The following is a 24550-nucleotide window of genomic DNA, read 5'->3' on the forward strand; positions in this document are numbered from 1 at the left end:
TCTGCGCTGCGTGTTTTCGGCCGCAGGTGACCGTCTGTGGAGCACAAGAAGGATGAGGAGAGCGCACGTCCCGCACGGAGCCCAGCTTCTCCTCCCGCCTCAGCCGCTGGCGCTGCGCCAGCTCCAGCACGAGCCTCTCCTCCTCTCCTCTTACGCCGCTTGCTGCTCACTTTACAGCGCCCCCCTCCTCCTCCTGTTTCTGAGGGGAGGGGTGGGGGTTCTCCGGGAGCTGAGAGAGGTGGAGCAGAGGTGGAGGAGGGAAGATGGGAGGGGAGTCTGGGGCTGGAGGGGGGCGACGGGAGCCCTTGGCCGCCTATTCGCCTTCCAGTTGCCTCCACACTATATAAACACTCATTGGTGCCTCTGGCTGGACGCACACACACTCTTTGCGCACACACACTCACGCACTGAGGGTGACTTGTGTGTGCAGCCAGCAGAGAGAGAGAGACGCGCTCGGAGAGACGGAAAGGTGCGCAGAAAGGAGAGAGGACGGCAGACAGAGAGCAGCAGCAGGACGGAGCATCTCCTGCGCGTCACTGCAGCTTCAAGGATCTTAAACATCTCCAACTGCAACTCACTGAGGCGCGTAAACTTTTTAAAATATACAGATTTTTCTTTTTTCAAAAAGAGAGTTTTGGATCTGAATCACGCGGTTCCTGGAAGAGTTTCCCCGCATTTAAAGCAACTTTTTCCATCCCAGTCCAGCAGTTTTAAAAAGAAAAAAGTTTACATTTTTCTTTGCTCCAGGCTTGGCTTCACTTTTTCCACTTGTTTTTTAATATCATTATTAATATTTGTCTCAAATTTCCAGACATTAAAAAAAAAATTTTTTTTTTTTTGTACCTCCAATTTTTTAACCCAGAAACTCACAAAAATGAACTTTCAAACACCAGCAGCGTCCCCAGCCAGGTGCGCGTCCAGCCCCACATGTTTAAATCATTAAAGCAAACTGACTTTCGGTGATTTCATTTTTGTTTTTTCCTCTGAAGGTTTGAGATTAAAGCGTCACCTGTTGCTGCGTCTCCTCCACTCAGCCAACCGCGATTTGCGCTCTGGAGACGCCAGAAAACAAACAGAAAAAGAGAACATAATCCATATCACACCTCCGCAGTTCATTCATTCCCAAGCAAAAAGAAAAAAAAAAGAAAACCAACCCGCGCCAGGAGCGTTTGGAGTGCGTAAATCGGCGCTGCGCTTTTTACGCACAAGGAAATAATCAACAAAAACTTGTGACCCAGACTTTTTTTTTTTTGAACATCTTCGTCATCCTCCTCATCATGCTGTTCGACAGCTTCGACTTGATCTCGGCTCTGGCCACGCTGGCCGCCTGCCTGGTGTCCATGGCGCTGCTGGTCGCCGTCTCCCAGCAGCTCTGGCAGCTCCGGTGGACGGCCACCCGGGACAAGAACTGCAAGCTGCCAATGCCCAAAGGCTCCATGGGCTTCCCCTTCATCGGAGAGACCTGCCACTGGCTGCTGCAGGTAAGCCTGGACCCGGATGGGATCATTTCATTCACTATCCGACCCGGCCAGAGGGAACTTTGCGTTTTACACTTTTCCATTTGGTCAGAATTAGTGAAGTTATCCAGTTACTGATGAGTTAGTCTGATTCCCCCCCCCCCTAAGTTTTTCCGAGTCAGAAAAGTTCAAACTACTCTTAAAGTTTGAAATTATCCCGAGTTTGGCTAAAAGGTTGATATTTGTTGGAGATTCCGCCCGTTTGTGAAGTTTGTAGCTGGACTCGTGCTGATAAACGATAATCAGTTGCAAAGTTTGACTTAAAAAGTGGATTTTTGTTGTTGGAGTTTTCTCCAATTTGTCAAGTTTGTAGCTGGAGTCATGTTAAAAGATGCATCAGATTCAAAGGGCAGGAATGTGTTTAAATGGAGAAGGTGAGTTTCTGCAGCTCCATCCTCCAAAATCCCAACTTTACAGAGCTGGAGCATCCTTTGCCTCCAGCCGCAAAGCCGATCAGAGCGAACAGAAAGAGAGATGGAGGAGGAGGGGGGCATTTGTAATAATAGCAGTCGGAGACATAATGATGAGCGAAGTTCGCCGGGACGCGCGGAGGCACGTCGGCAGCGTGCGGGGTTTGAACTCGCGGTGCTCCCGTCGGTGCAACATCTGACACCGAAAGAGAGTGAAGAGAGAGAGAGGGAGAGAGAGGGGAGACGCGTTCCCGGAATGCAGCCGAGGACCACGGCCAAGTTTATGGAGCGGCGACGGGAGGGAGAGGGGGGCTTGTATGTCAGTCTGATGGAGGAGGCTGAGAGTGTCTGCGCTTATGAGGTCCAAATGTCTCCGAAACGCGCTGGAAAAGTGTGGAAAAGTCCAGATTGTTGGCTGCGGCGCTGGTTCTGCAGGAGACTTTTCTTTCTTTTTTTTTCTTGAGGTGAAATAAGAGATGCACCGATCAGCCCTGAGTTCCTGCAAAATACCGATTTTTGTTTTCAACTAAAGATGGTTGGAAGAGTGTATTCTGTTTCAAAATGTTTTTTTTTTTTAGAGCGGTTCCGTGGCGCGTTGTTGTTGTGAAGCTCAGAGGCTTTCCTCTAACAGCGGAAGGTCAGGATTTTGTAAAGTGAGATTATTAGCACCTGCAGCCGATTAATTTCTTTGGGTCTTTATTTAGTATAAATCCAGATTAGATGGAGCTGGAGGCTGAAACCAAACGTATTAAAACTCTGAGATCAAAAATGTAAAAGTGGTTTGTGGGAACCTTTCAGTCGTTATTTACACAGAAACTGATAACAACTCATTCAGGTAGGAGACGATGTCTCTGGTTTGAAACGGCAACTGAGAACAGATTATGTAAAATAAAAAAAAGTAAAATTGTGTAAAAAAGCAAAATATATCTACTTGTTTCACACAAGAACACAATTGGTGTCGCACCGCCTCCAACCTTCATTTCCTGTGTGAATAATCAGCAACATTTATATAAACAACCGACCAAAGCTAATTTAACAATTAGCTTTGTTAAAGGTTCTTGAAATAAAGTTTTCTTAAACAGCTTAGCTGTTCTTTGAGTTTGGAGTTGTTAGAAACCTGCTCTAGTCGTTAACGTTAGACAAAACAAACAAAGACTGTGACTGTGGATGGACTCAAGTCTGTTTGCTCATTTGTGGGAGTCCAACTGCTGGACATGGTTGTTTTTGTGAGTAAATTATTGTTGAAAGTTTTGATTTTGCTTTGGGAAAATACTAAAATTTGGTCCCAGAAGGTAGTTTTGCTACATTGGATCCTGGTGTAAATCGTAAAATTTAGATGCAACAGTTGCTGCAGTTTCCTTCTTGGGCAGCAGGTGTTGCTGTAGAAACAATTAACCAAGTCAGAGCAGAAATACAACCAGAGTAAGAATTACTCAAAAGTGAATATAACTCAGCAGCTTTTAATCTACATATAATGTATAAAATGTGGATTTTTTGTTTGTAAGATTGTAGAACTCGACTGCAGCAGCTTACAAACATTAGTATGAACAAGATTAGCCAAAAAATGAGAACAAAACTGAAGAATCTTTAAAGATTTGAAAAGGGCCAAAGTGGTAGTAACTCAGTACTGACACCTACTGTTTAAAACAGGAAGTGCAGTGATTCTAGTTCGTCTCAAGGTTGTGCTGTTAAAACAAAGGCTTTTATACTTTCTACAGTTATACAAGTTAAGTTGTTCGCTCTGTTTCTCCCTGCAGGGGGCGCTAGACTCCCATTAAGTTCACAATAAGTGCTTCTCTCAAGATTACAAATGTATTTTTAAGAATAAAATGTATAAATGTCTGATTTTAGCAATGATTGAGTTTTTTTGTTACTACTATTAATTTCGGCCACATGGGGGCAGCAGATACAAGTTTTTAAAGTAGTAATTACATATTTTTGCGTTAGAGTTTAGTGATATTCTTTGACCCAACCGGGTCATTTTAGCCCCGGATTTCCCATGTTTTGGTCCCGTTCTTGCTCTTTGCGAACTCTTATGTCCCAGCAGTTATTTTCTATCCGCATTTGTTTGGTTTCTGCTGAGCTTTTCAGCCAAAACCAGCACTGCTAGCGGGTTAACGGAGAACCAAAATAGCTCATTTGTGCACCGGGCGGCAAAACATTGAGCTGAAACTCGCTATGAAGAATTACAGCGGGGTGTTTGTTTACATCAATGAACAAGTGGCGGCTCTGTAGCCGCGCGTCCCGAGGTAACAGCAGGGGCTTTAAATTTCTCTCGATACAAATCGACCGGTTCGAGATTATTTTCTTTTCTCAACTCACATCCTCTTTTGTTCTGCCGCGCTCTCGCCTGGCGTCCCCTGGCACCTCATTCAGGACTCCAACATAAACACTTAAGTGTCTAAACGTGTGTGTACAGTGTATATATTTTTGCCCCGACACACACACAGCTACATATTTCTGTGGCTGATCCATTTTAAAGCGATCTGCAGTTAGAAATAGCGGCGCGGTCGTTCTGCCAAGGATCTGTCTGCTCTCATTAGGAGCCGGAGCTTTCTGAATGGACGGTGCCAAGCTAGGAGAGCTACTGAGGGAGGACACACACAGAGCAGAGAATCACTTACCTACACCGGCAGATTTATGCACACAAAACAGCAAGAAGAAATAACAACTGTTTAGACCACTCCAGATGTGATTACATCAAATACAAAGTGCGGTCCGGGGGCCATTTTCGGCCCTCGGAATGATTCTGGGCGTCCAAGACTAGCCTAAGTTTGGCTAGCATGCAGATCCAGATTTACAAACAATGTTAGGCGGAAATTTCTACTTTTCCTTTCAAAAATGGAAAATGTAAGGTGCAACACAAACTATTCATCTAGATTTTTCTTTTAATTGAATTTATTTCATTTATAACAGGGACCCAAAGCATCCGGCGGCTTTTACTAACAGGCATTGTTGGCATTTAATAAACCTGGAAAAATAAAATAATGTGTGTTTAGTTTATAAAGCAGATAACAATACAACGGTTATTGCGATTATATATAAAAAGAAAATAATACAAGTGCATTAGGACTAGAGGCGGGTTTTTATCATATTGTGATACATTTCTTATCATGAAAAGAATTGATTTATTGTAAATTTCTGATTTATTGTAAATTTCTGATTTATTGTGAATTTCAATTAATAATGTTTAACCCAAAATATCCGTATTGTTAGTTTTACTGTATTTTTCTACTGTTTGTTTAATGAAAGTATCAACAAATATTGATTGATTTGAAAATATGATTAAATGTAGTTAGTGTTTGCAGTTTAATGATACAAATCAGACTATTTAGTGACTGGTGTCAGAAAAAAGTATTACAGTGGCCATGTTTCTGAAGAGAAGTAGCAAATCGTTCTTATTGTCACTTTTATCGTTATCACAATAATAGCACAAAATATCGTGATAAAACTTTAATATCGCCATCTTTAATTTGGACAAAATGTCTTTTAGTTGTTCTGGTATTTCAATAAATAAATATCAAACACGCTCCCATTAAAACCAATTTATTAAAGTTCAAAATTCATGTTTTGTTAATCAAAAACTGTTTTTGATTTTCAAAATGCCTGATTTTGATCATTAATTAATTTTTCCCACTAACAGGGGGCGCACTTAGGAATCTAATGGTAATATAAAAACATTTAAAGAGTATAATCATTTCCTGAAACAGTTTCTGATTAATCAGTTCAAAGAAACTTTACAGTAAATACTTTCTGCTTCCACAAGGTGTCACTAATGTGCAAAAACGCTCCATATTTTTTTAAAGATATGTATTTTTTACCATTTAAAAAAAACCAAAAACGCTATACTAAGTTTTAAAAAAAGTTATTGGCGAATCAAGAACACTTGTTTAGTCTTTTGTTTGTTTTACAAAATCTCACATATTGCTATCTTTTGAAAGACGTGATTAACTACGTGTTTATTTGTGGTTTATCTTTTTGAATAACATTAGACACAATATTTTCGCATAGCTTGTTTTTATGCATAAACTGCAACAGCGACAGCTTTTAATCTATCATCCATCTTTCTGCCAGCCTCTAATCCCGTCTGATTTACGGCGATGAAGTGTAAATTATAGTGTGCAGGATAAACCAAACGTATCCTGCACCTGCTCCATCATTTCTACACTAAACGTCAGGGAATCATTTTTAAAAATCAAGCATCTTGGATTATTTTTAGACACCTTTGATTTATTTTTTTTTTTAATGTTTTCTTGCTATTTAAATCTTCTTAAAGGTCAACTGAGTCCAAGCTACAGTTCAAAGTCATATCTAAACATCTTTTGTGTTTACATGGTTATTTTTTAAAAGCTTTTTCTAAATCCTTGTAAAAATAAGATTGTAATCATGATCCTAATCATACGTTTGGAGTCAAATTTTTATTTCACTTCAAGTTAAATTATTGAGCTGATCGGTGATAAAGAATCAGAAACTATTTTGGTTCTAGGATAAAGTATAAAAACATTGAAAAAATGTCACTAAGCTAAAAGTTTAATTCAAATTTTAAATACGTCATATGCTAAAATGTATTAAATAACCATTTGTGGTTTTAGTTATGGCTGACATGGATCACTGCCCCGGGTGGCTTAAAGTCCGGGGGCGGCCCAGACCATTTTCTATCTGTTGTTGTTGATTTTTTGCATAAACAGGTCGGATAAATAGCTCTGGCTGACGTCGGGACTAAACTAACAGGGGATTTAAAAGTTTCTGAGGAAACAGAAATGGCCAACAAATTAAAATATGCCATAAATATTTAAAAAAATGACAAAATATTGACAACTAGACTTCTTCATATTTGACTTATTAGTAAATGTTCCACCAGTAGTGGATGTCAGAAGTTTTATTTATTTTCTGAGTTGAATCATGAAGGTTTTTCTGATCTCTAGATTGTATTTTAAAACTCCTGATGAACAGATTAATATTTATCCTACATTCAGGAGTTACAGTCATGTAAACACATAAGGAGAAAAGGATTAAAAGAGTTTTTCAGTCCCAAAATGAAGTTTAATTTCAGTTCAAATTATTATTGTTGAACCTATTTGAAGTAATATAGCACTATAAGGTCTTATTGTATTAAAAACGTAACATCAGATTAACATTAAAGCATTTTTATAGGATTTTTAGATATTTGAACCCAAATACTGACTCCCATCTGGTGGAAATGAAAATCAGCTTGGTTCGACAGTGAATACATGAAATAACAAACTGTTAAAACATATTTTCTGTTCTTCAGAAAAACCACAAAGTCTCTACTGTACCGACAGTCATGACAAAACCCCCAAAAATCCATCCAGCGCTGACTTGTTCAGAGGTTTTCAGAGGGTTGTGCCTTTAAGCGGCTCAGACAGAGCGAGCATTGTGAGGCCCGGTGGCTTCATCTATAGTATTTTCCATTACTGCGGTGCAGCTCGCTGTGTGCTGTATGACTGCGGTTATGCACAGAAAAACCCAAGGCAGGAATCGCATGAAGTCATAAAACATCCACAAAACATAATGCATGATGATGCAGAATCCACATTTACTTCTACAGGCTGGAAAAGTTAGAATTTGTTTTTGTCTTCCAGGCCTGGAACGTTATTTACAGAGAAAATGTGGCTTGGAAATATGTTTGTAATCTGAAGCATCTACTGGTATTAAAGGGCACCGATGTTTAGCAGAGCTGCTGTTTAATAATTAAAAGTCTGACATTTCGCAAATATCTGCTGTAAATTTTTTACATATTTATTCAAAACTGGACCAAAAATCAACTAATTAAAAGATTTTAAAAACATTTGGGTCTGGAAATATACGACAGTTTTAAATCTGAGCGGATCAGGGAACTGGTTAGTTTGTGTTTTTCTAGTGTAGAGGTACGTAGCTCATGAAACGGGCATCGAGGGCCGTCCCTTCGCACGTTAACATTCAGGGCAGGATCCCCAAACCTCCAGGGACTCTTCTTCAGCCGTCACGTAAACTTCCCAAGCGTCCTATCCAACTTTTTTGTAGTTTTTGTCAAAACACACATCCAAAAGATAACATTCGTGTGTAAACGTTGAAATTCTGTCGTATTCTCAATGCTTTACCGTTACTTCCGTCGCTCGATTGGTTTTGCGTTGTTTCCGATCTTTCGTTACAAATTTGTCAGTCTCTCCAACATGTGAGTGTTTTTAAAAGATTTTCCTGTCGCCTCACAATCCGATTCTCTAAATGTGACTTTTTACCCCGGTCGTCTATGTTTTTATCCTCATTTTCCCACGTTATCAGTTATCCTAATGCCAAACTTGTCCACTGGATCGCTGGTTTGTGACAGAAAGTGTTAAATCTATACGTTTAAGCCACTTCTGTCCGTCTCTAGGTCCATGCGACCTCGCTGTCCTCCTCTAGTAGATTAGCGTGAGGTTCTGGCAGCGGTCTCCTCTGCCCCTTCTTTCACCCCGAGAACACACTGCTCCCTCCTTCAACACTCTTGTCCTGGCCGACTATAGAGGCCAGTGTTAATCCCCCTCCCCTCATCGAGTGAGTGTGTAGGTGTGTGAAAGAGAGGTGGCTGCACTTTTATCGCTTACAAACTTTGCGTGTGAAAAGCTTAAAGGATAAAGCGGGTGTCTTTCGGTCCTTCGGTCAACAAAACGACCACAAATACGCCTAAAAAAAGACTCATGCTGAAATTTTCCCATCACTTTGACTTTAGCTACCTGGGGTTTATGCTATTAAATTAGATATTTAGTTGTTTCTGAAATGTAGATAATTGGTCTAAAGGTTTTCTCACGCCTGATAGTCCAATAGATTTGGTTCAATTGGGGACTGAAATTGCAACGATTGTTACATTTTTAGCTGATGTGGTGAAAAAAACAGTTCCCCTCCTCGCCTGTGGTGGCGCTGCAGTAAGAACCACTCTAGGAAACAACACAAAAACCTCTGAAGAAGACATGAGTGCAATTTTCTACTTCACAAAATGTGAACAAAAACGTCAGATTTTAGCTGATTTTGTTAAAAAACAGAAAGTCTACAAACTATTTATCCCACTAGCACAAGATTCTCACGTTTGTTTTGGTTGTATTTACCCAGAATGCATTGCACTGTAGTCCAATATCTGGTTTTGGCGCATTCTACAGTCCGGTTGGTGTTCACATATACATATGAACCGCACCAGAGTTAATTTCAACTGAACCAAGACGGAGGTTTGTAGGCAGACCAGAGTTCGCATGTTTGGTTCGCATCTCAAACTAGAGTTGGATTAAAGTGGCCCAAACAGGACCGGTTGTATATCTGATGGTGTCTTTATGCTCTTTATGAGCGGACAAATGTAGATGAAAGACAAAAGTCAAAGTGTCTTCCCGGCGTTTTGTGTCTTCAGCCATTCATTACTGCTCTCAATATGTTTTTTATTAAATAAATGGCCTTTTTGAGTCTGTATGTGCCAGTTAACGATTAATCGACAACTAAATTAGTTGAAGAATATTTCAATAATTGATTCAATACGATTAATTGATCAAATTGGTTTTACGTCACGCTATAATGTTACATCAATAATGTACCTGGACTGTTCCCTTGGTTCTTCCATGCACCTTTGTGAAATTTTTAATCTCCATGGCAACCATTCAGCTGTGCAAAACGCAGGTGGACGTAGCCCCTCCTTCAAGGCACAGCTCCTCCTCAGAGCTGCAGTTTCTAAGCTTCTCCCTCACAGAGCTGCTCCTTCAGACTAGCCAGCAGCAATTAGCAAACACCTGGTTGAACTACGTATCTGCTGAGCTCGTTGTAGCAGCTACTTCTCAGTGAAACATTGATAAAAACGTTGATAAAGTGTTAATAGATGAGCGGTTTTGTGACGACTTCCTGAAGGCGGCACAAGTTTTTGTGCTATAAAATAGCACTATATGTCTGGAAAACACATAACAAATAACATTTTTAATTCCTAAAATTGTTATTTTTTTAATTGGCCCTTGTGAGAAAAAGATAGAGAGGAACAAAACAAGATTAATAACAGCTGGTTTTAGTTGGATGTGCAACAAAACCATAAAGCTACTGCACTGTAAAAAAACAACCCAAAATATTACCAAGTATTCTGGTCTAGTTTCTAGTGCAAATATTTGGGTACAAGTGAAATGAGACAAAACTAACTTACAAGTAACTTTCCTCCAATAAATAGGAGCTTATTGTAGATCAATAATTATTCCTTAATATTGGTGAAAAAGTTCCAGTTCCATTGGCAGATTATGTTCACTTATAACAAGACATTTTTCCGATTTAAAACATTTTGTTAGAACGCTGATTAAAGGTCATCTAGTAGTTTTGTCTTATTTCAAACATGCTAAGATATTAAAAAAAACGGATCAAAAAGGGACAAGATGTTGTGTTTTTTCAGTGTGTATATTTCTGAGATCCGCTCTGTTTGTATTGAGGCAGGGATACCTCTGTGTGTGTGTGTGTGTGTGTGTGTGTGTCGGGGTATTAGCTGGGGTCCTGGGGTTAGCGCTTAGAGAGTTTTGAACAACCATAATCTCCCTTTCTATAATGTCCCCGGGTCAGGGGCCACCCTGCCTCCCCCTCCGTGTCTCTCCCGCTCCTTCGCCATTCTTCGTGTTTTCTGGCTGAACCATCTAAAACCTCCCGCTCCCCCCGTTTAATCCGTCCTGTTTAAAAAAACGAGAACCCATCCCTCCTCTGCCTGCAGTGCCACGCTCTGCGCCTGCTTTCTCTGCCTCCGTTTTTGGCTCTTCGCTCCCCCCCTCCTCTACCTCTCTTCGGTTTCCTTCCCTCTTCGCTTTCTCTCATCTTGTTCCTCCTCCTCTTCCTCCCTCCGGTCTCCCTGATGCGGTGGCGTGACCGCAAAGGGACGGGGTTCATTGTCAAGTCGAGGACCTATCGCACCATTCAAACACACAATCACTCACACATAAAAGCCCTCACACTGGATCCTCGGTATCTCTGGCACCGGCTGAATGATTGACGGCTGAAAGGAGACGAGGAATTCCCTCGGTGCCTTTGACCTCGTTTCCTCCCTCTTGTTCTCCCCCGCTCTCGCTGCCGTTTCACTTTTTCATTTTTAACCTTTATTTTAGATGTAACCGTGGAGATCGTCGGCTTTGGATCTACCTGCCAGTTAAGCCTCGTGGCTTTCGAAGGAGTTCGGTTCCTGCGATTTCTGTGAAAACGTTTTTCGACTTTCACTCACCTGTTCGGTCGCCGACAAACATCTCGATCTCAATAGTTCACGTGACGCCAAATCTTTGATAACAATCTGATTTTTATAGCAAAAGAATAAATAAATGTGCCGTAGTCTGACTTCTAAATGAGTGTTTTTTGTGACTTTCAGCTGCATTTTCATACCAAAAGAGAAATAAACTGCAAAAACATAAAATAAAACAAAAATCAAATCAAATCTGGTTTAGTCCCGTCTTGGTTTTGTTCACTTTCAGGTGGAGTTTCACACTAGATTAGTAACATATTGTAGAAACACAAAATTTTACCAAGTATATTTGTTTAGTTTCTATTTTACTACACTTGAAATTAGGCGAAATGAACTTAAAATTATATTTTCAGCAAGATATTGCAACTTATCTTAAGTAAATTCTTAAATGTAGATTAAGAAGCTACTACTTTTTTTCCTGTATTAAGTTGGTTTTGGCTTTTTGCGTTTACAATTATTGCAAACATGACAGCTTCAAAAGCTATACAGCAAATTAATTAAAATTAAATTTAAGGGTGGTTTTCTTCCAGTAGTTCTCTCAAACAAAACATAAAATAAAGTTAGATCTTATTTTATTTTTTCAGGTAGAATTTCACACCAACACAGTAATTATTAGAAACGGTTAGAAAACACCAATTTTATCAAGTATCTTTGTCTAATTTCTATCTTAGTACACTTGAAATTTGACAAAACTAACGCGAAAGTAGCTTTTCATTGAGATATATAAGCTTGTTTTACGTAAATAAAAATTAAATTCTTTTACTCAGAACAAGACGTTTTTCCCGTTCTAAGTTGTGCTTTTTTTTAAACCCAATTATTGTCAATTTTGTTTGCCAAAGTTTGGGGGAAATGTGATGTTTGGTGACCCGTTGTTCAGCTGAAACTCGTATAACATCAGTTTCCATCAGTTTGATTTGTGAAATAGCATTTAATTGTCGTTACTTTTTTGTGAAAATATGGTTGATCTGAATGTGAGGCAAGAGAACATGTAGAGTTGTATTTCAGCAAATATCGGTAAACAGTAAATTGGAACAGAAAGCAAGTTAACATTGATATTTTATTTGCTGAATTTGACATAGAATATATGCTGAATATTTGAACATTTTCAGATGTTTTTTGTCGATGCGTGTCCCAGGTATTGAGTCACGAAGTTGTTTAGATGTTATTTATTTTATTTTTTAAGAGCCTCCTTGGCAGGTCTTCATCCTGGTGAACATGTTCCTGGCAAGGCGTCTCGATAAATAAACTTTTTTTTGTTCTTTGAAGGAGACCAAGAAATTCAGAACCTTAAACTTTAAGAAATGTCGATTTCTTTTGTGGTCAAAATCAAATATTTTCAGCAAAAGGTGAGCGGAGCGGCCCTGAGGTTGGATTATTTTGAGAAGAGACCGTAACTCGCAGGCGTTCGCCTTTCATCCCCTTTGATTGGCTTAGATTGGACGTTTTTAATCCAACGTCAACTGGCTAGCCAACCAGCTACCCGCACATTTAACAGGCGATGAAGGACGACCAATCAGAAGGACGACAGAGGATGAGGTTGCAAAAAAACAATTTGATTCATTTATTTTAAATAATATCACTATAAAAACATGGAACATGAAAGTTAACTCTAATTAAAGCAGAACAAAAGTCCCGGAAACATTTAATTATTGTGTATTTTATGGATTTATCAACTTTTTGTATGAAACATAATTAATTTTTATTGCTATGTGTGTTAAATCTGCCATCCGTTGATTTTCATAGATGATGGATCCCAGGAAGTTTATTATCCTAAACAGTAAGCAAGAACCAGTTGATTCTGTGAAACTTTAAGATTAGGATTTAACATTGTTGTAATTTTTTAACTCTATGATTTCAGCGAAAGTAAGTCGCATATATAATAAAAACAGCAGAAGGTTTTTAACTCTGTTTTGCTGTTTTCTTATCAGCTTGAGTCTCTCTAGTACCTTAAATTTGAACTTTTCCTCCCTCTCTCCTCGCACACGAGTGTGTGTGTGATCTGAGTAAACATAATTAGCTGTGTTTTTTTGTCTTGGCCTAATAAAAGAGTCATTTGTTGGACATTTCCACTGCGCTACAAAGAGCACATTTGTAAGCCCCGGCCCAGGTTCGCCCCCAGGCCAACCCCAACAGTACAGACGGGGGTATTTTTAGCTCGGCCGGCGGGTTAGCGAGCCAGGACGGCGTGAGCGAGTCTGTTGGTGTGCAACAAGGAAAACTCGGATATTTGATGGGAATATCTGGGATGGAGCTGGTCAGGAAGTTTCTGTTGATTTCAGAACCCCAACGTGGAACAAAGCGGTTTTATTTCTCCGGAAAGACTCATCAGAGAGATGTTTGTTGTTTGTTGAGGGTTTTATAAAACACCCTAATAAATCAGATTGAAAAAATCAAAGGAAGTCAGTGAAGGTGGACGCTACAGGTTGCAAGAACAGCCTTTAGAGATAAAAAACAAAAAAGACTTTTAGTGAGAGTACGAAAGCTTTAACCTGGACAGAAACCTGATGTAACCAGGCTTTAACCACGCCTCGGGGTGCAGTTTCACTCCACCGGCGCCGGATTTATTCTCACCTTAAAGTTAGCCGGGAGCTCAAGGGAAATGGAGGGAAAGTGTTTCATTTTACAAAGAAAAACTGGATTTGGAATTCCTTTCTTTTTATTGCACACTGCTGTGAGGAAAATATGTCAAAGGAGGACATGCATGTATTTTGCAGTCTTTAAAAACACAATTAGTGGCGCCCATATTTGATTTTTTTTCATACAGAAGTACAACGCCATATGCGCTTTCTTTTAATCCATTTATCAATTATATTGGAGTTTTTCTGTTAAAATACTTCAGGTAGCAGACGTTCGAATATTCAAAGAAGAGATCAGAACCTGAGGAAAAGCGTGAAACATTTTCTCCGGAAATATTTTGTTTTTTTCAGTTTATTGTTACATCAAAGGTAAATGTAGTTGGGAAATTATTGTCGTTTACCAAGATATTTCAAGTTAGTTGTATGGTAAACTTTGGAATTTCCATTAAACATTGTATCCATAAAGCTACAATAATTAATATATTAATTTTTTTATGAAACATGTTCACAATGCTGATTTTAATCTGAAGTTAATTTATTTTAGCAGCGTTTTTCTCTAAAAGTGTGAATCTTTACGGTGAATTCATCAAACTTATACGCCGCATTTTCTGTTGATGAAAGTGAAATAAATGTTATTTAAAGTTACATAATTTATTTTAATAGTAAAATAAAAAACTTTTTTAGATAAAAAACACAAAAAGGCTGCCAGTCCCAATAATATAGTTTTTTTTTTTTTTTAATAATATTTTGGCGATAATAAAATAGGAGGGAAGAAATGCAACAATTAAAAATGTTTGACCAAAGAATTTTAAGTGAATTATACAAAGCCAATTCATATCTACTTTTTACCATATGCACGTATCCACTCCAACTTAAATAATTAAAACCATACAACCTTGTATTGTTATCACATAGATGTTTATTTATTTGTAATCTATTATATGTTTTTAAAATTGCAATAAATAACTAAAATCTCAGTTTTTGCTTTTGTCTAAGAAAAATGCAACCTACTCCTTTAAATTTATGTTTTAAAAAAAACCAAAAAAAGCAATGTTTACATAAACATAATTGAAATACAAGAATGTGTTTTAAATAATATTTGCCAGCGTTCTGTTAAGATCGCAGCTGGTTTTCGCTCTCGTTGACGATCGTAACGGAGAAACTACTTTTATTGTTTTATATTGTTGGAAAGGCAGAACAGCAAAGAAAAGAGAACAAAAAAGTTGGAGAAATATTTTAAAATTACGGAGCTAAAAAACCATAAAGTTGTATAAATCCTGTTTTGTGTCTCCACCGTCGGCCTGTACTTCTCTTCGTTGCTAAGCAACATGTCGACAAAGAAAGCCACAAAAAAAAAAAAAAAAGCTTTGACACTTCTTTGCCTGCCATCATTAGGAAAAACCTCTTTATGGTTTTCAGCTCACATCAGAGTTTTCTGCCTCTGACCTCGCCGGTTAAAATCAGCCGTAATGTTGCGGCGGCAATTTTGGTTTCTTGGAGGTTTATTTTATGAAAACGGATCGAGTGTTTACAGTGGAGAGCTTCCCTCGCTTCACTGACGTTTGGAGGGAAACCGTGTCGCTGCCTTCGCAATCAGCGTAAAATAAAAAAAAAAAAAGCTGGACGTTTCCGCGTTTTGTGAGTCGTTATGTCATGACTTTCCATGAGTTTCTCTATTTGTGTGAACATGTAAGCGTTGTGTGTTTTTTGGGGGATTTTTTTTACCAAAATTTGGCAAAGTGACACGTCTCACCTTCGAGCTAAATGTCATCCAGACCACACCCCTGGCACGGATTATTTCAGGGCAACTTTTTGGTGCTTTTTTTCCACTTCCCAGCGCAGAATATGACAGATGAAAACCTTCGGTTTCAAAAATATGTGGGTAGAGGACGGTGGAAAGACAAACCGAGCGGAGAAACGCACATAATACGCACACCCACAATCGCTCCAATCTAACGTTGTATCTGAGAGTGTGAAAGGGAGCCTTGTCTGGCTGCCTGAGGAACTCCCTTTGAATTAAACCGTGTGTGTGTGTGTGTGTGTGTGTGTGTGTGTGTGTGTGTGTGTCGGCCGGTCTGCCAGGCAGACATACTAAACCACTCTACATCCATGTGGCAGCAAAATGTAGCTTGGAAAACAACCCCACTCCAACACACACACACCCCCCGAGGGCTCCAGAGGCCAGCCGGCAACCTGGTGTGTGTCTGCGTTACTCAAAATGTGTGTGTGTGTGTGTTTGCCACAGAAGGAGGAAGTGTACAGGAGCTGGGAAAACAGCTCAGGTCAACAGTTTGTACCCTGAAAGATGGAGGGAAATCAAACTCAAAGCATAAATCTACGACAGATGAAGGGCCGTAAAATTTACAAATTTGCCGTTTGACGTAAAAGTCAGATCCAAGACAGTTTTATAGAAAAACCCTGGCGTAAACACGCAGCGTAAATAACATTTTGTCATCACCTCACAATGAGGTCTTAACATCTGAAGAAGCTTAAGCGCAATTACAACAAATGCACCCGCAGACATTACGCTGGGCTGGGGGGTAAGCTAATTAGCAGCATTTTTCTTCTATAAAAGCAGGTCTGGTGTTCAGAGTTTGTTTTTTTTAAGCAACATGAAACGGAGAGGCATCTGTGCTCAATTTAGCTCAACGTGGAGAAAGATGTGAGGTGCGTCGCAGGAAGGTGAGAAAGAGCTGGAGGGCAGGAAGGCTGATCAGTGCTTCTGCGTTTTCACTGACACTTAAAGCACAACTGAGCCACCAAACGTTTTACTGTAAATACGGTAAAACCTCAAAAACCCAATCAGATGCATAAAACCACGTTCAAACCATAAACTTACATGCTGTCATCTAATAATCTTAATTTTGACCAAAAAACAGGAATTAAAGATATCTTACAGGAATCACTGTATATTGGGAAGCCCTGGGACGGACTGGCGACCCGTCCAGCGTGAACCCGCCTCTCGCCCGGGACGTTAGCTGGAGATGCTAACCAGCACCTCCCGACCCCTCTAAGGGACAAGGGTGTAAGAAAATGGACGGATGGCATATTGGGAACAAAGTTTCATAAAGTGTTTAGTATTTAACTGACAAAAATGAAGCCAGAAAACTCAAATTTCTAGTCTACAACTCTCTGTTTCCGCTACTTGTTGACCATTGACGACATGGAAGAAAAACATCACAATATAAACGTTTCATATCAGTCAATATCAATATTATTGATTAGTTTTTTTGTTTTAAATATCAGTTATATTGCCAACTTGTTTTATCCAGAGTTTTTACTCCACGCTGTTGTTTTTCATTTTTTAGCAGTTATGAAGGAAAGTGGTGGAACCTGAAACTGCTGCTGCGCAGTTTCAACAGGTTGTTGCTAGGTAACCAAAGACTGAATGAGTTGCTAGGTAACCAAAGAATGAATGGGTTGATGCCACCAATCTTGCTTAGCTAGCCATGAGAAAATGCCGTGTGGTTCCGGATTGGAGTTCAGTGAATACTCTACATATTGATTATCCCATCAGATGTATAATCTATTGATATTGATCACATGTTTATCGCAATGTATATTGTTATTGATTTATTGTCCAGCCCTTTCTTGAAAGCGCAGCGATTGAAATACTGGAAATACTTAAAGATAAGATGGCAATAAATCTGGTCAGAGGAAATAAATATTAGATTATTGCTAATATTGGACTGTAGTTGTCAGCTCTTACATCAGGTGAGGAAAATTATGTCTCATGATATGTAGAAATTTTTTCAGATGAGTTAAACTAAAAAATCTAAAGTAAGAGGTTGGAATTTTTGTGTTAAAGAATATCAATACTACATATAATTAAAAATGTATATACTACCACCAAAACATTTAATATTATGATTTCTGAGCTTTTTGTAGACATATCAGTGCTTTACAGGGTTATTGTAAAGCTAAAGGTTTTGTAAAGCCACAACCGTTCACTTGTCGTAACACGAACTCTACGCAACAACTTCAAACGTCAAGCCATAAATCTGGTGTCGTCTCCAGAAGGAGTTGCTCAATCGTCCTCAGGCGACAGCCAGTGGCATCACAGTTTTATGTTCTCCCAGCTGAAAAGGCCTAAAGGTGTAAAAGGTGATGTTTATCTGGGTGTAATCAAAGCCCATTCATCGTTATCCCGTCATTAACCTCAGCTTCACAAAGAACAACAAACAAAAACCAAAGAGCGTTCATTTCCCAGTGGGGACAGCAACAACCGTTCATCTTTATTTGTTGATTTTACAACGTGTTGTTGAACTAATTCTCTAAAGTTGTAGCTGTAATCCAATAAAAACTATAATATTTTGCTCTTGAAATATCAACAAAACTTCACAAATATGAATAAATATTTGGATAGAGTCCTCCTTGGCTGTTTCAACATTAAAGAACATTAACATGAATAATTTAGCAGTTTTGTTCTATCCCAAATATTCACGTTTGGTTCTGTAGTTGATTGTGACAGATTGGCTAATTATATGTGGTGAACCTCAGGGATCAGTTCTTAGTCCCTTACTAAGCTTTAAGTAACAAACACATGTACATTTTCTGACCCTCATTACTTTCACACACAACACAAACTAGCATTTATATCAAATACATTTCTTGAAACGTTAAGATAATACACATACTATGTTCCAAGAAACCTTATGAAAGTCTTAATTTGGCTCTACAACCAGTTTAAACTGCAGGTACAGGATGGAATGTTTCTGATTTTTGACATGTTACATTTTTAAAACAGAAAATCATGATCCACGTAGCTTTTACTGCAAAACTGAGCTACAGTTCAGAAAGCTGAGTCATCGCTTTGAGGCGAAGCTGCACGGGCGCATGCGTTTAAAAACAAACCGAGACGCTGCTGCCAGAGGCAAATAAACTCTCAGCTAAAGTTAGACACTGATTTCTGCGTTCATTTTCATGTTGCAGAGAATATAAATGTAGATTAAACACAGAGCTTCTGCTAGGTTTGAAGATACATTAAAAATCTACGGAAAATAACATTCATTTTTAGGTAAACTTTAAGCTTTCCTAAACATGAATAGTGTGACTCTCTTATGGTTGCATTTATCTTTATCCCCTTGAGTAAAGCAGTAGGTTAAAAAGTAGTTAGTGTTGTCACTGCGATTTGCAGCAGAGCTTGTGTATGTTTGTTTGCTCTGCATGTTTTTCTTTTTTGTTAATTCATGAATTCAGAGTGTGTGTTCGTGGAACCGGACACGCGAGCGCCGGAAGCGTGTGCGTTTACGGTACGTGTGAATACTTGCACGTGGATGTTAGCTACGCTGCGAGCGTCCTGCGTGTGCGCGCGCCACGTTGAGCTGCTCTCAGGCAGCGAGAAGTATGTCCTTCTCGCTCAAACAGTCCGTTTACAAGTCTGGGGTCGGCGCCCACTCGCTCTGCCACGACCCCAACCATTTGGAGGTCAACGATGCAGTCGGGTCAGCCCCAAGACTGACTGAGCGGGTTTACCATTAACCAAGACGCTCCGATGAAACGCAATGAGGGTAAAAAAAAATAAAATAGGAAAAGGGGGCCAAGGTATTTTATTTATTTTTGATTAATTAATGGCACCACCTTACATTTATAAAATTAGTTTTACGTACAAAACTTCTTAGTGGAACGTTTGTATTAACGTGTTTCCCGTACGGCAGTAAATCTGATGCACAAGCGACATCCTCAAACAACAACAAATTCGCTTTTCTTGGTCCAAACTGGGTTAATTTCTGCTTCAAAATGATTGGATGGTGGGGAAGCCTGTTACTGTGTTCAAGTTGTGCTAAAAGTAGTTAGCATCTCAACAAAGCTAAACTAGCATATCAATGCTAAACATGTTGCAGCAGCACAGACAACACTAACGCTAATGCTAGCGTCATCATTTCTATAGAACCACTTCTTAAAATAAATTACATGAATGAACAGAGGCACTAATTCATTTTATTTGCTGTTTTTGTTGTTTTATTTATCTTGGATAATTAAAATGTCCTCCAGTTCCAGTGTTGAATGTTCATTAGATTTAAAGTTTATTGATCTTTGAAAATGTGTTCTTGCCTTATTATTATTATTATTATACCAATCAGAGGATATTTTATGAAAATAGTCTCAAATCAACAATATTATTGTTTATCGCGATAACTTCTGGGGCAATTTATCATCCAGCAAAACGTCTGATGTCCAGCTGCTTTCCTGAAGTGTGCTCATCTTTCCCATTTTGAAGAGTGGCTCAGAAAATTTATGGATTATTATCTAAAAGTTATTTCAGGGGGTTTTAAGCTAAAAACCTTTACTATTAAATATGATAGAAAGTAACACCAGAGATTTTGTTAAAAATTTTTCTTCAATCCAATTAAATGTTGGATTGTTAAATTTCTTTTAGTTTCTTATGTTCTCCTAATAAAATATAAACATTTTTGGCGTCTGTTCTTCTGCTCTCCCAGGGTTCAGGCTTCCACGCATCGCGAAGGCAGAAATACGGCAACGTGTTCAAGACCCACCTGCTCGGCCGACCTCTGATCCGAGTGACGGGGGCCGAAAACGTCCGGAAGGTTCTGATGGGCGAGCACACGCTGGTGACGGTGGACTGGCCGCAGAGCACGTCAACGCTGCTGGGACCCAACTCTCTGGCCAACAGCATCGGAGACATCCACCGCAAGAGGAGGAAGGTCAGGACACGGAAAGAAACACCTTCACGGAAATTTAACTCAACGACGTTGGTCGTAAACGTTGCTCAAAGCTCTTCGTTCACAGATGACAATTCACGTGAATGAATGAAATAGTACGAAGATGTGGTTTACTTGTGAATTGAAGGAGGCGAAACTTAAAATATTAGATGTCTTATAAATAATTTTTACAAAAAGGTGGGAAAATATGTCGACATTGACGCAGAATGTGGCTGTTAAGAAAGACACATTTTCAGATCCAGATCGAATCACATTATCACAAGTTTTCTACTATTACTGGACAATATGGCTGGAAAACGTATCACAATATGAGCGTATTACATCAGTCAATATCGATAATTATCCACTCGTTTCTTTTTGTTTTAAATATTTGAAATACTGCCAAACTGGAGGCGTGACCTTTTCTGTTTTATCCATACTTTTCAGGAAAAGTCATATTTTTATTTTTAAACAGTTATGAGGCGATGGTGAAAGTTACTCAACAGGTCGACTGTATTCTAGTGATGATTATTGAAATTTTACGACTTTATTGTCATTTTACTGCAACTTCCTTGTAAAAAAAAAAAAGCAATAATGTGAGAATAGTCGTACGAAAATAAAGTCGAAATAATGCGACGTTATTCTGGCAGTATTATGACTGTATTATCAAAATATTGCAACTTTATTCTCATATTTTTATGACTTTATTTTTGCATTATTTCTCAATTTATTGTTGAAATATTGATTTTATTCATAGTTTTATGATTTCATTATGGTATCATAATATCATAATATTAATTTGAAATTTTGACTTTGTATTCGTTCTACTTTATTCTGGTAATATTGTGAATTTATTCTCACAGTATTATAAATTTATTAATTTTATTTTGATTTCATTCTCATACTAGTTTATTCTTTTTTTGCTCTCTTTATTTTGAAAATGATAGAAGTATAAAATCACGTTTCTCGTTATATTATGACTGTATTCTGGTAATACTGCGGTTTTATTTTCATAATATTAGGAATTTATTGTTGAAATATTGACTTTATTCATATTATTTAGACATTATTCTTGTAAGACTTTATTCTTTGATTATTACGACATTATTCTCCAAATATTGACTTTATTTTTCAGATTTTTGACGTTATTTTTATATTATTGCATTTTTTAAACTGAACGGTTCTTTCTTAGCCTGGCCCTTGTCCTATGTCGTCAGATTCAGACGCCTCAGAACGATTCTTGTTGTAAATTTATCCCTCCGTCTGGGCGTTATCTGAGGCGTTTTGGCCCCTGAAGCGTGAGAACGACGCCTCCATCAGGAGACCGTCTTCGATTATCTGTTTTCCGTCGCTGCCGTCCCTTCCTCTCTGCTGTCTGTACGCGGATCATTACCGGTAATCGCCTTTCCTCTCCTGCTCACCTGACGCACAAACTCACAGCGAAGAAGCTCAAAGAAGTGCGTTTTCCTGTAAATCAGTCTCGCATTTTCTCTCATTTTGCGGGGGAGGGAGGGAGAGGCTTCGGTTTCGGTGCCTGGGGACGGCGAGGGGTCGGCTGGGTCTAATCTGAGCTCTGATCCCTTCTCCTCTCCCCGGAGACCCCGGGACTAACCTCATGTAATGACCCCTGATTAGGAAGGCTGCCTCCGACATGGCACAAAGAGGGGCTTTCTGTGTGGGGGCCCGACACACAAACACACGCCGCAATGTGTGCGCACACACCTGAACATCGCCCGGCTCTTAACACAATGAAACACGCAGAGAAAAAGGATGTGAGGTCAGGAAAGTTGATTTTAGAGATAAGTTCGTGTCTTGTCTTGTTAAGCAAAACGATATGACAGCCAGTTTTCCACACCTGCTTCTTCTACTATGTCTGTAACACCTGGATAACAAGATAAACAGATCCACAGATGAAGAGATAAAATCCCTGTCAGGAAATAACCTTTTGTTTACAACAAAGTTATACTTTCTCTACAGTGATATAATATGAACACAAACTACAAACTTTGTGGGTCTTTGTGTTTTTAGCTCATCTGTTTGTAGGCTGGGATTTTTGTTCTGTTTGGATATTTTTAAACTCACTTTCTTACCTGCAGTAGGCAGCAAAGTCTTTTTATTTTGGGGAATATGAGAGAAATTGTAATCCAGACTGTCCATATCCTTACAAAGTCCTTAAAATGTCTTGAATTCATTAAGAAATTAGAAGTTGGCCTTAAATATGTAAATCACATATTTCATCTAATGTATTCTATGTAGTTTCCTTTTTTCTCATGAGACTTTACTGTTACACAAAACTTTGAGTCGGTATTTAGCTGCTAATATGCCTCGCAAGAGTAAAGCTAGCTAGCTTATTTATGTCCATTATGGGTAAAGTGCAAATTTATTGCATTTTAACTTTATCGCACTTTAAACATCGTCCATCTTATTTGGCCAAGATGGACGACGTTTATCTTAGCCATCGGCTAACTGTCTTGCTAACTTATATTGTTTTTTATTTGCGATTTTCTTTTGTATGTTTGTACTCTTAGTTACTTTTAGTACTTTTAGTAGTTGTGTTAACTTACATATCTGTATTTGTTAGCTTGGCTTTGAGTGATTTTCAGCTTTAACTTTCAGGAAATGCTCGTTTGACTTTGAGTCTAGTTTCTAGGTTTCAACTAAGTAGCTGTTAGCTGTAGATTTTAGTATTTATTAAATTGAATTTCATAAACTGAAACATAAACTTTGGGTCTGTAAAAATAAAACTAAGTATGAGTAAATGTGGGCTTCGATTTGAGTAGCTGTTAGCTTGGCTTTTGGTGTCCGTTAGCTTTTTAGTTTGACTTTGAGCAACGGTCAGCTTGCTAGCTTAACTCTATGTATCTGTTTGCTGAACTTTTTATCTGTCAGCTGCATTAGGTTTGTCAACTGAATGTGGTTTGTAGTAGCAAGTCATAAAACCAGAGGGATTTGCCAATATCCTAATGTTAACTACTGATAGCAACATAAGCTAATAACAATGTATTTATCTGACTTTAATCAGTTAACCTCTAAAGGAACATGCTCATAAACGTTCATGTTTTTATTTTAACTGAGCACAAATAGTGAGAAGTGGTGAAAAACAGTTAACATGTGTGGCAGCCATATTGGATTGTACTTCTGACCAGGAACTCTGAAAATCAAACTTCTGTGTACAAAGAGAACGTCTTATTTGAAAAGCTCTTAGCTCTAGTTTGAGGAATTGTTAGCTTAACTTGCAGTAGATTTCTAGATAAAAATTTCTCACTGATTCTGTCATTACTGTATATTTCAGATAACACACTGACTACTCAGAACTACTCCCCCTATTCCCAACAACAGCATTATTTAAAAATCAATGTCCCATCATTGACCAAGCAGAAAAATGGTTGTAGAAGGAGTGTGTGAGTGCAGTGTGGTGGTTTCCATGTCCTCTGTGTGTCAGTGTGTTGGCAGGTTAGGTTCAGTTTTCTGGATAATAAAACCAAATCAGCCGACTGAAACCGGACAACAGCGACCCAGAGAAAGAGTGAGCAACCGGCTCGGTGCTTGACCTTCTGGACCAAAGCGTGTACGTCTGCCATCCCTCCGGTTTTCACGCGGAAAAACAATCTTCACACAGCATATTAGCCTTTAGTGGATCACCAGATTCAGCCAGTTTCTATATAACCCAGTATTGAGCTGGGAAACCAAATGTCTCCCAGAGAACCACAGATGGTTTCCAGCATTGACCGGCCTGGGCCGAGCATTCAGGAGGAATAAACTGAAGCAAATCTGAAACATGGATATTTCTGTTGCACACAGCAATGCAAATGAGTTTGCACTAATCAATATGAGGCCTGATTATCAGAGCTGAACTGACTGGAAGTTTTGTTGCTAAAAACCTGAACAGGTCAGAAAGAATGAGCGTCTATCATTTCAAATTTTCCCCTCATTTTCCACCAAGACAGGCAACAAAAATAACAAACAGCCTTGTTTTTATCTAAAACAACTTCAGCCTTGTCTGTTTAATGTTGAAGCTGTGAAGCAGAAAGATGGTGATTAGATACTACAAACAGCAGAGGGATGTTGCATCTTTTTCAGGTTTTCTTTATCACCAGTAGAGGGCACTACCATTTTTAACTGTGCCTGCCCTCTTTTTACGCCTAAATATAACACATCAGGGGTATTTACACAA

General features: G+C 38.9%; 1 protein-coding gene across 1 annotated transcript in view; it reads left to right on the forward strand.

The window, feature by feature from the left end:
- The first annotated feature begins 340 nt into the window (after positions 1-340).
- Positions 341-24550, forward strand: part of cyp26b1 (cytochrome P450, family 26, subfamily b, polypeptide 1) — a 37712-nt gene continuing 13502 nt past the window's right edge. Inside the window, exons 1-2 of the mRNA XM_028038152.1 lie at positions 341-1481; positions 20155-20379. Coding sequence (XP_027893953.1) covers positions 1278-1481; positions 20155-20379 — 429 coding nt within the window. The 5' untranslated portion in view covers positions 341-1277. The remainder of the gene's footprint in view (positions 1482-20154; positions 20380-24550) is intronic.

The sequence above is a fragment of the Xiphophorus couchianus genome, chromosome 14 (genome assembly GCF_001444195.1).
Source record: "Xiphophorus couchianus chromosome 14, X_couchianus-1.0, whole genome shotgun sequence".
NCBI lineage: Eukaryota > Metazoa > Chordata > Actinopteri > Cyprinodontiformes > Poeciliidae > Xiphophorus > Xiphophorus couchianus.